Raw genomic sequence first — 15,487 nt, forward strand, 5'->3', positions numbered from 1 at the left:
GACTTCATGTCGACCAAACTGTGAGTGAGAACACTATATGAGACATGCAATAATACAGTCAAAGATATTTAACTTTTGGATTAAAAAAAGCATGTCAATAAACCCTACATGTCTGGCCCTTAATGTGATTCTCATTTTCCAGTGTGGCCCTTAGTGAAATTGACCACTAATGTAATGTTTTAGAGTGGCTCTCTTGTTTCAATTGAGCAACCTGAGTCTGCCATGCCCTGTTTAAAACATTTGTTAGAAAAAAGTAATCAAAAAGTAATCATTATCAAAATGTACAGTGATAAGTTCCATTACTTTGATGAAGTAATTCAAATAGTTACATTACTTATAGCCTTTTCAACGGGGTAGCTAATCTATAACATATTAGATTTTAAAAGTAACCTTTCAAACACTGTCAGCATACTGACTGAGCCGTTGCAGGATTCATTCTGCTCCTTTGTTAAAGTCGCATGCAGACACTATTCGCTACTCCACACTACAAGAAACACACAACAACTCAATCACGTTGTACGGTAACTCCATAGTGAATTGTTCCTTTGCCCGGTGGACACTGAATGAATAGATCCTCTGGTGCTGCTTTGTTGTGAAGAGAGAAAGAGGTCAGGGACTGAAAATTAGTTGACCTCAGACTCCAGCAGTCTATTTATTACAACTTCCCCTGGCAATGGTGTTTTGTGATTGCACATGTAAAGTGACTGAAACACACACACACAGCAAAAAAAAGATTGCTATCAATTACACAAAGCTCCTAAAAAGTAGCCCATCATGCAGATTTACTCCTCAAAGTCTTCACTCGGTGCTACACCTGCAGCACGGCTTCATCCTTTCAAACGCTAACTGTGGTGCAGGAAAACGCCAGCAGACAATTGAAAAGCTACATGTGGTGGAAGGTAGAAGAGATGGGCATTGATAGGAAGTGTACGAAAGCAGCGCTCTCCCTCTCTTTCTCTGGGGAGGTACGTGAGCCAGTCTACCATGGCTAAACTGCAGCGAAGCACAATGCTGCAGAGATTAACTCCAGCCCATATCTTCAGATCGCCGGCACGGCTATGAGACGGAGAGCGTGTAAGAGAGGGATTACAGCAGGAGGGTGACAGAGAGGACAGACGAGAGCAGGGAGAGAGAAAAACCTGGAACATCCCACATCTGGATAGCATCTCCCCTTTTGTATTATATCAAAAGGGAACGCCATTTTCAACAAAAGGCACCGTATTTGGAGTAGATTATAGGAAGAAATGTTACCGATACATGCTAATGAAGGAATGAATGAGTTATTTAGGGGAGGGGGGGGGGACATGGAGAAAAATGATGTACAGTAAAATATAAAGGTATCATATTGCAGCATTTTAGTTCCTTGCTTAAAAGGTTGAGTAGGGAACTCTGGAGGATATGTCCTTTTTATTTTGTTTTATTTGTGACACTTTATGTTAAAGCAATCCTAAATTAAGCATTGAATCATGTGTGGTAGTAATAGGTATAGAGAATATGCTGCTTAAAAAAAGGTGATTAGTTACCCCCAAATAAATAACACTAGATTTTGATAGTTCAATCTTAGTAATATGGTCATAAAAAACATAAAATCTACAAAGTCTAATACTGGTGATTATGAGAGATGTTCAGGATGGCATTTGGAATATTAGATTAATCTAGACAAAACTGTTTGCTGTGCTTATTATTATTTATATTTCCCATTTGCATTTATTTTTGGAAATGATGTTTGTTGTTGATGCATTATAAAATATCCTCTTATGTTTGTCGAAAATAATTTCAGATTTAAGAGGTCAGTATGTGTCAAACAACTCCCCGGCTGTCGTCCTGACGTAACACTGGTTCACCGGCACACTGCTGGAAAAACAACTTTGTGCCAAATCGATATCCATTTTTGTGTAAGTTGTTGATGCAACACACAGAATATGACCCAGCCAAAATAAACCTCATCAACCATCAGTGTGCTACTGCAGCTGGTTGGGTTCCTATGCACATATACTGCACTTTGATTATTTGCAATAAGGAACCATTTAATGTGAATGAATTATAAATGTAATGGAAGCTTAATGCTCAAGCATTAGATCATGCCGTGTAATTTGAGCTAAAGATTGTGCTGTAACCAGATTTGCCTGTGCTGGATGATATGTGTATAATTTTCTCTATTTTATTATTTCTCCCATGATTCTTTTACCAGCCAGAGAGAAACTGTGCTAAAAACACCAATCAATTATATGTTGTAAGGTTTATTCATCACAAGTGAGCATATACACACACATCTTTTATTTATGTGGTGGGTGGGTGGGTGTGTGTGTGTGTGTGTGTGTGTGTGTGTGTGTGTGTGTGTGTGTGTGTGTGTGTGTGTGTGTGTGTGTGTGTGTGTGTGTGTGTGTGTGTAAAATGACTCATTCTTTCTCTCCTCTCCACCCTGTCTCCCACTGAGAGATGAGTCACAATAGGGGTGAAATCTGGGTGAATAATAAACCATTCTTCTCCAAAAAAAAACAACAACAAGGTAGGCATTCTCTTTTGGGTTACAAAACCATACAATCATACTGTGAAAAGACAAAAACAAATATCTTTTCTTTTTATCTTTATATAGGAAAGATAAGTGACTTGAAAATGCTTTGATTTAACACGAAGCCCGGACACAAAAATATATAAAGAAAGCTGGCCGGTGCTGTGCAGACACATTTCTGATATTAGTGAGACAAATAATGTAGCCAAATCGCATACAGACACATTAGTGGCACACAAACACAACTTTTCCCGAGTGTGGGAGCTCTACAGTAGCATTACACACCTCCTACTCATACCACAAATACCTGGTGCCATGACAACCTGCTGGCAAGCTCCTAAAGCAACGAGATTAGAGTTGCAAGTGTCACCCACTGCTACTCTCCATGCACAGCCCTGCAGGTCATAAACAGCACACATCATTAGCAGGTTGCTAACAGGAAAACTGATTTCATCAACGCCCAAATATTCCTACCGATCCGGAACTTCATGTCATTTACTTTCATCCGACTGCATCACAATCCATCACCATGCCTGCAAAGTTGACTTTCAGCTGGCTTCTGGCAGAGCCAGATGAACTTCAGATGGCTCACTATACATCAAATTTAGGATTTCTTTCTGTCACTCACCAATAACATCAACAGTCAGGATGTTGACTATGTCTAACAGTCACACTGTTATTGGCACCGAATCTAAATCTCACACAGTTCATTTACAGATTTAGCTTTAAGCTTTCACTCAGTAAATATCAATATACATACTGACCAGCTTCCTTTTTCCATCAATGTTTCCATTCATTCAATCACTGATTTCGATCACGTTGTGTTTTGGTTGCCACTTTAAAGCAACACTAAAGCACTTTTCCCACTTTGGTCCGCCTACAGGTTGGAAGCAGAATTGTCATTATGTTATTATATTATATTACATTATGCAAGTTTGCCAGATCGGGTAGCGGATCTGTAGTTCGAATGAGACATAATGAGACATTACGACAACGGCAATGTACAATTCCGCTTCCAACCTGTAGGGGGACCGAAGCAGGAAAAGTGCTTTAGTGTTGCTTTAAGTATTCTGTTATCCATTTAAGAGGCATCTTTCACTGTGAATTTGAGGCTTTCAGGTCAGATGCCCCTGAAAACTTGATTTAAAGGTATTTCTCAACAACATTAAATATGTATGACTAAATAAGTAACAATCAAAGATTCTTAAGACTTTTTTTTTTTATTCTGCTGATCTTCTTTATCAGACTGGAAAGGTGTGGTTTGATCAGATTTTATTGACACGGCTGACAATAAGCAAACAGCCCCACAGCTGTCATCTAGTTAGCTTCATCTGCTCTTTGTTATGTGTTAACTAGCTAATGTTAGCATGCTAACATGCTAAATTAAGGTTGTGAACCCTAACCTGCTTAACATCATAATGTTGTTATTGTGAACATTTTAGCATGCAGATTTAGCTTAAAGTAGGCTCTTCATCTTGTTAATTCAAATGATGGTCAAACTGTGATTGGTGCAGGGAAATATGACACCACCTTTTTTCAACTGAGCCTCTCCCCCCTCAAACCAGTGAGAAAAGCAAGGACAAAAGCACAATCAGAAATTTATCATGTGGAATAACCAAAAAAGTTTTCTCGGACCACGGCACCCACATTAACAAGCTGTTTGAGCTTTTAAAGAGTAAAAAGATTGAGAAGAAAGTTGGTTGATTACTCCCAGCATCACTGATGGGTGTGGTCACAAGTGGGGTGGTCTATATCCTCGACGTTTCACTTCCGGGATTGCCCCGTTGCTGCCGGAAATTCCACCCGATGTCCCTCATTCGGCCGGATTTCCGTCACCTTCCGCTTTCTTTGTGTTGTCGTTCTAAACTCCGGTGGATTTCTGAGGACTATGGTTAACTGCTCCTCAGATCTCTGCAGGGTAAATCCAGACAGCTAGCTAGACTATCTGTCCAATCTGAGTATTCTGTTGCACGACTAAAACAACTTTTAAACTAACACGTGTTCCACCAAAACAAGTTTCTTCCCGAGGCTATTTTGCAGAGGCACCGTTGCTCCATCTGCCGCTAGCACCGCCCAATACGATTGTGATTGGTTTAAAGAAATACCAATAAACCAGAGCATGTTTTTCTCCCATCCCGGGAATGCTGTGTGGACTAGCCAGACCCTTCTTCGCAGTGCTGTGGAGGAAGGTCAGGCAATGCGAGACAAGTGGTGACACCTTAAACCCCACCCAACAGTGATGTCAAGGTGCACTGGCACACCCTGGAGTACACTTCTACATCACTGCAGCCTTGATAGAGGTTAGCAAATCAAGATTTTCAAAAGGTGTTAAGTTTCTCTTTAGGCTGTAATTCCCTGTCTGATGGTTGAGCGGGTACCTACCAACAGGTGAGACGTGTAATGTATCTGTGTACGAATGTAAACAACTCAGAAAAGTGTGGAATGCAAATGCTTACCAAGCCACCCGGCACCAGAGTTGGGGACACACATGTCTGTCTCGGCACTGGGTAGGACGAAGCCCACTACGAACACCTCCACGCCGTCTGACATGAGCGCCAGCCCGAGTACGAAGAACAGCTGCCACTGGAATCTCCCGTGGCCACACTCCTGCATGATCAGCTCGTACTGCTGGGCGAGCTCCTCCTCGTCGGCCTGTCTCTCGTTTTCCAGCTCCTTGCGGCTCTTTAGGCTGTCAGAAACCGGCTGGCCCAGAGCCACCTGCCCGTCCCGGTGCTTCCCATCGCTGTGGGCAGGCACGCCTTGGTACTCCCCCTCGTAGATCTCGTCTTCGTCGTCGTGGCCCTCCGTGGCGTCACTGGAGGCCTCGTCCTCGTCGTTGCCTGCGTTGTCGGCGTAGTGACCGTCTCGCTGATCGTAAGTATTGTAGTTGTTGTCTTCTTCGTCCTCATTCTGGAAGCGGTTATAGCTGCGACGAGTGGAGTATTCATCTGAGGCACGATCAACAGCTTTGCTTACATTTTTGGCAGTTTGCCTCTTGGCTTCTTTAGCGATGTCCTTGGCACCTTTAGCCAAGGAAGTCCTGCCGTTTTGCGTTTCATCCATAGTGGCACAAAGAAATTTGGCACTAAAAGTATTTTAGTTCAAATCTAGTTAGCCTGAGATTTATTCCACCAGATGCTACGAATGTAAGGTGACTATTCTTTCTTTCTTTCTTTCCTTTCTTCCTTCCTTCCTTCCTTCTATTCCCAGACAGAGCAGGACTTAAGGCAGTTTATTAGTGCTGAAAAAGCCAGTCAGCTGCCAGGACACTAATGATTAAGTAATGATGTCTAATTCCTTTGGATGGGAGAAGCCAGACACTGCCGAAATGGAGAAAGTTGATCTCAAATTGGAAAGATCCTCGGCCCTGTCAGAGCTCAGCAGAAGAGACCACCAGCCTGTGGGGACAGAAAGAGAAAAGCAAGTTTAGCACGATTAAAAGCTGTCCGTCACAAATACTTGACTGCAGTATTTCTTGGCGCACTGAAAAGAACTTCAAAAGAGCATTTTACACTGAGACAGCCAAACTGAAGCTGATGCATAGTGCAATCTACTAACGAAGTGGAAATGCATTAGTAAGAGGAGAATAGGGAAATAGAATGATTCATTGGTATATAATTCTATTTTAATTGTATTGTGAAAAGAAAATTCTGTTTCCTATGAGAACCAAAACTGTTTGCATCATATCCAACGAAAGGTAACTTCCCTATTTCTGCTCAGTTTTGACGCAAACCCATCAACAAAAACAAGTGCAGATAAAATATTACAGACAGCTGAATGAATTGTCAACAAAAACAGCGCGTCTGTGGCTCCTCTCTCACCCATACACAACATTCACTGTCAAACAAGTTGTGACAGCAGGAAGCTCGCAACATCATCAGCGACCCTCACTGTTCCTGGTCCTTAATTCAGGAACAATTTTTTACAATCAGACCACATGCCGAACAAGACTCCCACACACTTTCTGTTATACAAAAGTCCACCACAGTATTTTATGAATGTTTTAGAGATGGTCCGATCGGCTCCGATACTGCCCAAAACGCTGGTATCGGTATCGGGAAGTACTGGAGTTTATGGACCGATCCGATACCACGTAATAAAGCCCTAAAGAAAATCTACGTTAAAGTAGTTTATTGATGTTATTTTTACTGTTATAACTGACTGTCAAACTGGATGATAAAAGAAAGTTCTATGGCATTTGTATTTGTTCATGTTTTACAAAGAGTTTAACCTGAACCAGACAGACAACAAAGATAGAAATCATATCACATCCATACAGGGATAGTAGTATACAGTATACATAATAAAATATATGACACACTGGTATCGGATTGGTACTCGGTATTGGCCGATACGCAAGTTCAGGTATCGGAATCGGTAAAGGGAAGCAAAAAATGGTATCGGGCCATATCTAGATTGTTTTTTTTTTCTTTGAATTAGAGATTACAAAATTCTAAAAGGAATAGTGTGGGGAAATACGCTCATTGGCTTCCTTGCAAAGAGTCAGTTGAGAGAATTGCTACTCTCATGTGTGTGTTAAATCTGCTATAATCAATATTTGTATATAACCAATGGTTCGCAAAACTCTTTATATGTGAAAGGGTCGCTCGTAATGACAGAGCCACAGATATCGCCCGACTGCAGTTCCCGTCAGCTCCGATGCAGCTTTTGAATGATACAGAGAGGCTTGTATTGTATGTGGTATGATACCAGGATTTTTTTTTTTTATTATTCAGTGCACATTTGGGTTAAGTCCAAGAACTGAATTAAGTTGAATTAGATCAAAATCATTCATACCCATTATCTTTTATTCATTTGTTTTAAGCATTCAGAAATGTTACGTTCATGGAAATGTGGCTTTTGAGACCATGTTTTCTGTCAGAGCTTATTAATCTCTGTGTTTCTAAACTGGGACTACATGTCAGCCTGTGTGACTGACTCCCCTTAGGGCTCTCTCCACTGTGGCATGGCCTCTCAGAAGACCTGACAACACATCAGGACAGAAACGTCTGTCTGCCACACTGCAGCCCGCGGCCACCAGGCCAAACGGCTGCTGCAGGAGAAACACCAGCAAGCTTTGGACGCTCACATTACACTCCAAAGCCCTCCAGCAACACTGTTGTTGACAGGGCAATTACAGAGTACAGAGATATACACTGCACATGCAACAGGCATGTGAAGTAGCATTTTCATGGCCATTTGACTGATCTAATACACTCTGCATCTTCTGTTATTTAAGGGATAGTTTGGATATTTGATGAAAAGACGACGACATTTATCCCGCGAGGGGAAATTCACTGTTGCATTCTCTGTTGGTACAGTTGCAGTTACACACGTGGCTCGAAATACACACACATGCACAAACAGGACATATACATGCACTAATGGAGAGATGTCAGAGAGAGGGGGCTACACATGGATGAGCACCCCGAGTAGTTGGGGGTTCCGTGTCTTGCTCAAGGGCACCTTGGCAGTGAATCTCTCCAGCTACCAGTCCACACTCCATACTTGAACCGGCCGTACTTGAACCGGGATCCCAACCCAAAACCCCACGGACTGAGCTACCACCACCCCCAAGTGACGTTGTAGGAGGTCCTTCTCAATAGTCAGTGTGACAATAAAAATGGAAACCACACTTCGGCTTTATCAACTTTCTGTCATTTCAAATCTCTCAGCCGTCTGCTGAACACAATTTGGGGAATATTTAAATGTACTTTTTTATGTAACTTCTACTGAGAAATTTGAAAGCATAGCTTTAAAACCACGTTCCTATTTGAGGCCTTGTACTGTATGAATGATGCATAAAAGCACAAGTAAACGTGTACACACCTTTATAGTAGGTATTTGTGCATGGGTTATTGAATGTTTACTGTAGTTGATTGCATTTTGTATGAGACTATTGTATGTTTATTGTGTGTTTGTGCGCGATGTGTCGCCGTTTTTTGTTATCTCGATTGCCCAAGACAAATTTCTCCTATAGGAGACAAGGTGTATCTTATCTTATCTAAAACAGAAATGATATCATCTGTGAAATTATTCATTTACAGATGGTTTGCATGTTCAGCCCATTGTTCTGGTTTCAGTTATCCAAGGAGGAAATATCTCTACATCAGTATTCTAGTAGCATTCAATAGCAGAGTGTCTCAATGTCAATAGTGGTAAGATGATACAATGCAGCCAGATATGATTGTTTCCATCATTAAATAGAAAGAAAAAGATCGTTTAGCCTTAACATGCTGCACTCTTTGTACCTGCAGTCCCTGGAGTGGAAAGCATACACTGAGGTGTTGCGACTGGGTTACTGTAAGTGCCCAAACAGACCGTGGCAGGTTGATGTATGGTGTTTCTGCTCACCTTTGCTCTGCGGGATTAGATAAAACATCAGTTGGGATCTGTCATTTGAACAAAAGCGGCAGGGCTCCACAGCGACACAAAGCAGCCCGAGAGAGTTTGGTGCAATGCAGCAATGAAATAAAGTAGGAAATGGGTTACTAACTAACTTTGTGCACGGCCAGATGATGAGACACTGATTCCCCCTGGCCACGGATGCAGCTAAACTCAAGGCCAACGAGAAAAATCTTCCCATCCTATGGCTTCAGGACAATAAAGAAAAAGGTTCTTCCGCTGTCGGAACTTACACTGCATCAACTCCCACAGCAGTTTAGTTTAAGCATGGAGGCAAAAGGGAGGAGTTTTTCCAGTCGGAATTTCAGTGTTAGGATGTTTATATCCAACTTGGTTTCATCACCTCTCAGCTTTCATGTTCTAATATTCAAATACAGTAAGTGTACTGAAAGGGCAGTCTTTTTCAGCCTACATTAAGCACGGCCCTTTTTGCAAACTTCCCCAAACTCATTCCCAGCGACGCAGCTCCTCCAGAAGGTCGAACTCTGTGATAAACCTCATGATATGCTCGGAGAGTTTCTGCACCAAATGGCCAAGAAGAAAATGGCCAATCAACTCGCTGCACTGCAACACTGAGAGCACTTTTTTTTATAATGGAGGGGTAATGAATAATGGTGCAACACAGGCAGCCAGGACTGTGTACAATCCCTGGTCTCAATTCACCTCCTCCATGCTGATCGGTGATTCCCATCTCTCTTCACTTTCTCTTTCTTTCTTTCTTTCTTTCTTTCTTTCTTTCTTTCTTCCTGTTCTCAGTCTCTCCATCCTTCCGTCTCTCTCATCCGAGTGCACCAAGAATTCCAAAGTCATCTTCTTGATGGCAATGCAGAATATGAAAGATACTCCTCTTCCGTTGACATTTCATTATTCACGATAAGCTAAGCGTTCTCCTCCTTATGCAAATGGTCATTAATGCTGACATTTAGATGTCTTTTCATGCACTTTGAGCTACAGAGATAATTCTTTAAAGTCCAAATGTCCAGTCCTCTTTTGAAGCAACCTACAGCCTACTGCTGATGCAGGAGATACATTATGTTCATACAAGAAGCTACCACATTTTAACCAAACAATCTTGGCCTCCCCCACGAACAGGCTAGCTAACATCATATATGACCACTTTCATTTTTAATTTTTGATGGCCACTCTCCTCGCCATCTGCTGTGATGCTGTGATTGGGGTTATTATAACAGCACCCTTATGATGTGATTTTAGCAATCAGCTAAAAATTCCTGTGAGCTCTGAATCAGCAGTCCACGGAGAGAGGAGAAATGATTTCCTCGCAGTCGTGCTGTCATGGCCCGCTGACGCCATCCAGCTATGTTCATTAATCACTCACACAAACGCAGATGCACACACACACACACACACACACACACACACACACACACTGCAGGTTCATTCTCTGGGACACTGGGAGACATACTCACACTGTGCAGGAGGAAATGGAGAATTTTGTTTTCTGCAGGACATTGTTGTATTCCCAAAAAAATTGTGTTTTTTGAAGCGGGGAATATTAAGTTACACAGAGAAGATCCTGTATCTGCATGCAACACACTGATCGACGGTATGTAAATGCAAGCGGTGTGTGCAGAGCCCTACAGGCGTTCTGCGGTGCCCACAGAAGGCTGCAGTGGGCAGTCGCTAATGCACATTGTGTAAATAAAACTACATGCCAAGCTCAGCAGATGCTGCACAAGTCAGGTTTTGACAGAAGAAATAAACGCAGGACTTCAAAAACCATCATACAGTTATATGCAATATCCTAAATTCCTAAGAATTGTGATCAGCTTTTGGGCTGCTAAAACTTGTATTAATCATCTTTTTCTTTTTTTAAACTAGGAATAAGAATTTATTTCTTCAATGCTGACCGGAGTTTTTATTTGATTTATAGAAATTTGCTTGGAAATAGGGTCAAATACCAGCAACAGCTGCAGCAGATCAACTTCTCCCTGTATTTCATTGATGTTTACTTACTTCCCTTGTTTTACAACTTCCCTGGTATTTGAGAGCTCTAAAAAGTACACACTTTTTTGTTATGCAGATAAGGTATGGCTACTGTAGCTCAGCAAATACCCATGTTCATAATTTACGTATTACATCCTCTCACCAGTACCTGACAGCCCCTTGTATTTTTTTTTAATGCAGAGCATTTTTCTGTCTAAACGCCTACTTACACCCACACACATACACACACACACACACACACACACACACACACACACACACACACACACACACACACACAAAATTGCTTGTATATAATGATGGCTGCTGGAGTTTGGCCAGTTGCTGTGGGGGTCCCTGTGTGGATGCCCAAACCGTGAATTGATGAAAAGTGTATCTGTCTGTCAAATCTTTTCTTTGATATTCACTTTACTAAAACAAATACACTTGCATTTTTTTGGGGGGGGGCAGAATTAAAGGAATAGTTACATATTTGGGGAAATACACTTATTTGCTTTCTTGCCAATTAGTCAAGCGAGAAGATCATTCTCTATGTACAGTAAATATGAAACTGCAGTCAGCAGCCGTTAGCTTAGCATGAAGACTGTAAACAGGGAGAAACAGCTAGCAAAAATCTGAGTCTAACAACCTACCAGCTCCTCTAAGGGTGCGTTCAGAACGAAAGCATAGCAAACTGTCATCCTAAATCAGCGGTCATCAATGTTTTTTAAACCAAGGACCCCTTAACTGAAAGTCAGATGGAGCAGGGACTCCCACGACATGCATTGTATAAAATGAAGTTGCATATTAAACTGGCCTACAATAATGTGTAGGGCGGCCTAAAGCCTTTATGCATACCTTTGTAGTGCATAAAATACTAAGCTATTAAAATAATAATTGTTAAACATCAAATCCTTAGGATTAACTTCATATATCTGTGGATGGCTACCTTAGTGACTGTGGTGGGCCAGTAAGCCTATCATTAATGGCGATTTATATTTGCTAATAATATGTTGGATTCATGTTAAGACATTTTTATTTTTGAAGAAAACTTTCAAAAATGAACAATAATTTGGAGGCCCCCTAGGGGCCCCGGAGCCCCTGTTGAAATCTCTATCTTAAATCATTCATGAAAATTGGCAGACTGATCTCATGAAGTGGCGTATAGATAACGCGCCACTTGGCTTTAGGAAAGTGGCGTGTATGTTTAGGCGAAGTCACGATATGACGTTGAAATTGGACTGCTGGACTGTTTGTGTTTATTCGCCCCAAAAAAAGCCTATGTACAAACTGTATGATTTTGTATTTTGACTAAACTTAGGACTCATTTTTGTACTGAACATCTTTACCTTTGCTGGCATGTATAAACTGAATCATAGTTGGCAGCTTGGGATTCATAAAGTGCAACATACAGACTATGTATCATCTACAACAGTGAGATTTTTGAGGGACACTCCACTGTGTTTCCATTAAGAATCCATATGTGCTTTTCGGTTGTCTTCTGTAACCATCTTTTTCAGTGTGGTTGCACATTTAAATTGCTCGACAATGTTCTTCTCTCTCCTCTTTCCAGGCTACTGATGACTGGCTGACAGATTTCATCCTGGCTTTCTGCCTTGGCCCTCATCATGACATGTGGTGCAGACCCATGCAAGCCAAACCTCCTTTTGTGTTTAGATGAAGCTGAGATAACAACCAATAATAACTGTTGAATAGATGCCTGCATTGTCATCTGCTGAGCTAACGCAAACACTGAGGCAATCAGGAGGCAAACATTCATTTACTGACTCGGGTGTTTGACAAATATCCATTCAAACTGAACCTTTATCCAGTCGGAGAACTGCCCTGCAGCAAACACCTGTTAGAGTTCGTTCTAATCTAACTTTCCATTCAGCCTGTTGTGGGCAGGGGCTAGAAGGGGGGCACGAGGGGGCACGAGGGGGCACCCCCCCCCTCAAAAATATGATTGCCCCCCCCAATCCATTGGGCTAGAATGCAGTGAATCTGACAATTATGATTTCCATTGGATCAGAGTACTGTCACTTGGCTGCCTGTATTACCAATTTTCCCAGCCCTTGTCACATGACCAATTAATGTTTCCATGACGACTATCCAAAATTCTGATAGCATCGTTTTTTTTAAAGTGGCTGAATGAGCCTATAGAAAATGTGTATTGTATTAGGATTCACAATTTGTTTAAAATGAAAACAAGGGTAACTAATAATGATGTTGATGTTTTATTTAGAAGAATTGCATTGTGTTGTTCTATCCTATCCAGGGCCGGCCCTTGACTTTTGGGGGCCGTAAGCAGGATTTGGTTTGGGGACTCTCCACATTGTAACATGTTGTCACTGCACTTGGCACTAAACCAACTTGTGTATAGTAAATATTAGTTTAAGCACTCATAATGTACAAAATACGCATGTAAAGACTAATGTGAGACCTATTAGCAGAAACACTATCTTTAAATAGGCCGGCACACACATTTCAAGCGCTCTTGGGGGCCCTCTGGTAGCCACGGGGCCCCAAGCAGCAGCTTAGTTCGCTTATGGGTCGGGCCGGCTCTGATCCTATCCAATATTTCTTATATTTCTAAGAAGATTTGCTATGCTGTATTCTGATACAATGCCCCCCACCCGGGACACCCCTGACTGATTATTGGTCCCCCACCCCTGTGCTGCCCCACTTAAATAAAATCCTGGAATCGCCCCTGCCGGGTGGAACAGCTTTATGCAAAACTCATCTGTCACTTTCCTCCTCTTTGTTCCACTTGCACCGTGTAGCTTTAACTGCAGCCGACACAGCGTCTCCAGCGGCTGAGCACGGCCCACAGACCACTGTACAGGAAGGGGCATCAATCACCGCGGAGTCTTTTGACGCAAGTCGCGTCCCATAATTAGATTTCGGGCTGTCCTGCTGCCTGGAAATCAATCCTCCCTCCCTGCGAGGCGGCGGCACAGTGCGCTGTACAGTTAGAAGACTGTCCCCACACACACTGCGCTCTCTCTCTCTCTCTCTCTCTCTCTCTCTCTCTCTCTCTCTCTCTCTCTCTCTCTCTCTCTCTCTCTCTCTCTCTCTCTCTGCAGCTCTGCAGATTCACTCTGCATGCATGTGCGCGCTCCGCCGACGGGAAAGCTCGGGGATTGCCTCCGCCGTGCCGTGCGTGTGTACCAACCTTTCCACGACCACTGAGCACGTCAGGATGGTAACACCCCTGGCACCATCACTACTACGACCACCACACACACACACACACACACACACACACGTAACATCTGGAAAGTCGCTAAACTGCAGGTTAAATTGTGCGCAACATCCCTTTTTTGCTGCGTTTCATAAAACAAACTGAATAAGAACATGTCGGGTGTTTTAGAATACCCTCTGAATAAAAATGCACAGGCTATTCTGATTTAATGTGATGCGATTTCTTTAAATAATGCTTTAGCTGGACTAACTCTCAGAAAGTTCCCTAACTTTCCCGTCAATAATGCGCACGGGGGCTTTATTCAATAAATGTATTGCCATTATTCAACGAGAGCATTTTAATCACCAGATGCATGCAACATCTCCTCTTTCCATTTTGCATATTAAATGATCCCCAAAAAAGGCGGATAAAGATGCCATCTATGCTCTACTATATACAACGGAGTGCAGTTGGAGATGAAGTTATAGTTTGGCACGTTTTTAAAAGAAAAGAAATACTCACCGCCTGCAGAGGACCAGGTGCATCGTACCGAGCTCGATAAGTCGCCCGTTCCCTGTTTCCCCCGTCCCTACACAGTCACAGAGACAGAGATGGAGATAGAAAACATCGCGCCGAGATTTCTTGGTTCTTGTCTTCTCCGATGCAGCAGCGGTTTCTCTGCTGCAGTCCAAGGAAGACGAGAGGAGAGAGGAGAGAGGAGAGAGGAGAGAGGCTGGGGAGGTGGGAAGCGTGAGTGAGATGGGGGGGAGGAGGAGAGGATGAGAAGTAAATCAGAAAAGGTTTTATTGCCACAATAGGTATAGCCTATGTGGAATTTGCCTTGGTGAAAGGTGCATAAATGAACAAACATTAAACATTAAAACAATATGAAATAAAAAAAAAAAATGAAAAAATGAAATAAAAAAATAAAATATATATATATACAAAATAAATATAAAAAAAAGAGGCTGAATGGGTTGAGTGCAGAATTTGCAAAGAATATATATAGTATGTGCAATGGGCGATGTAAAGTCTAGGATGAAGGTTAGCGCAAAGTGCGTTGACTAGGGACAGGGAGGGGGGCGGGGGGAAGGGGGTGAGTTTAGTGGGGGTCCGTGGGGCCGGGGCTCGTAAATGAGGCTGACTGCAAGAGGGGAAGAAACTGTGTTTTTATGGCGGTAGGTTTTGGTCCTGATGGACCGCAGCCTTCAAACCGTTTGTATCCGTGGTGAGAGGCAGACTGAAATCAATAGGAGGCAATCCTACGGATAATAATGAGTATTTTCCGTATAATAGTCTACAGTGGGCTATATGTAGCGAAGGCTCAGTGATGCTGGATGGCTGGCGCCGTCGCAGAGTTTAAACGGAGGAGGAGAAGAGAAGGAGTCAGGGCTGATATGTGGCTCCTGGGAAGAAGTTTACTGAGGGTTGACGGACTGTTG

The 15,487-nt window shown here is 42.5% G+C and overlaps 1 protein-coding gene across 1 annotated transcript in view; it reads right to left on the reverse strand.

Moving 5' to 3' along the window:
• Nucleotides 1–14,738, reverse strand: part of LOC120544893 (synaptic vesicle glycoprotein 2C-like) — a 45,007-nt gene extending 30,269 nt beyond the window's left edge. The window contains exons 1-2 of the mRNA XM_039778752.1: nucleotides 14,568–14,738; nucleotides 4,969–5,910 (exon numbers count right to left, since the gene is read on the reverse strand). Of these exons, the coding sequence (XP_039634686.1) occupies nucleotides 4,969–5,575 (607 nt within the window). The 5' untranslated portion in view covers nucleotides 5,576–5,910; nucleotides 14,568–14,738. The remainder of the gene's footprint in view (nucleotides 1–4,968; nucleotides 5,911–14,567) is intronic.
• Nucleotides 14,739–15,487: the final 749 nt, after the last annotated feature.

This window comes from Perca fluviatilis, chromosome 17 (assembly GCF_010015445.1).
Source record: "Perca fluviatilis chromosome 17, GENO_Pfluv_1.0, whole genome shotgun sequence".
NCBI lineage: Eukaryota > Metazoa > Chordata > Actinopteri > Perciformes > Percidae > Perca > Perca fluviatilis.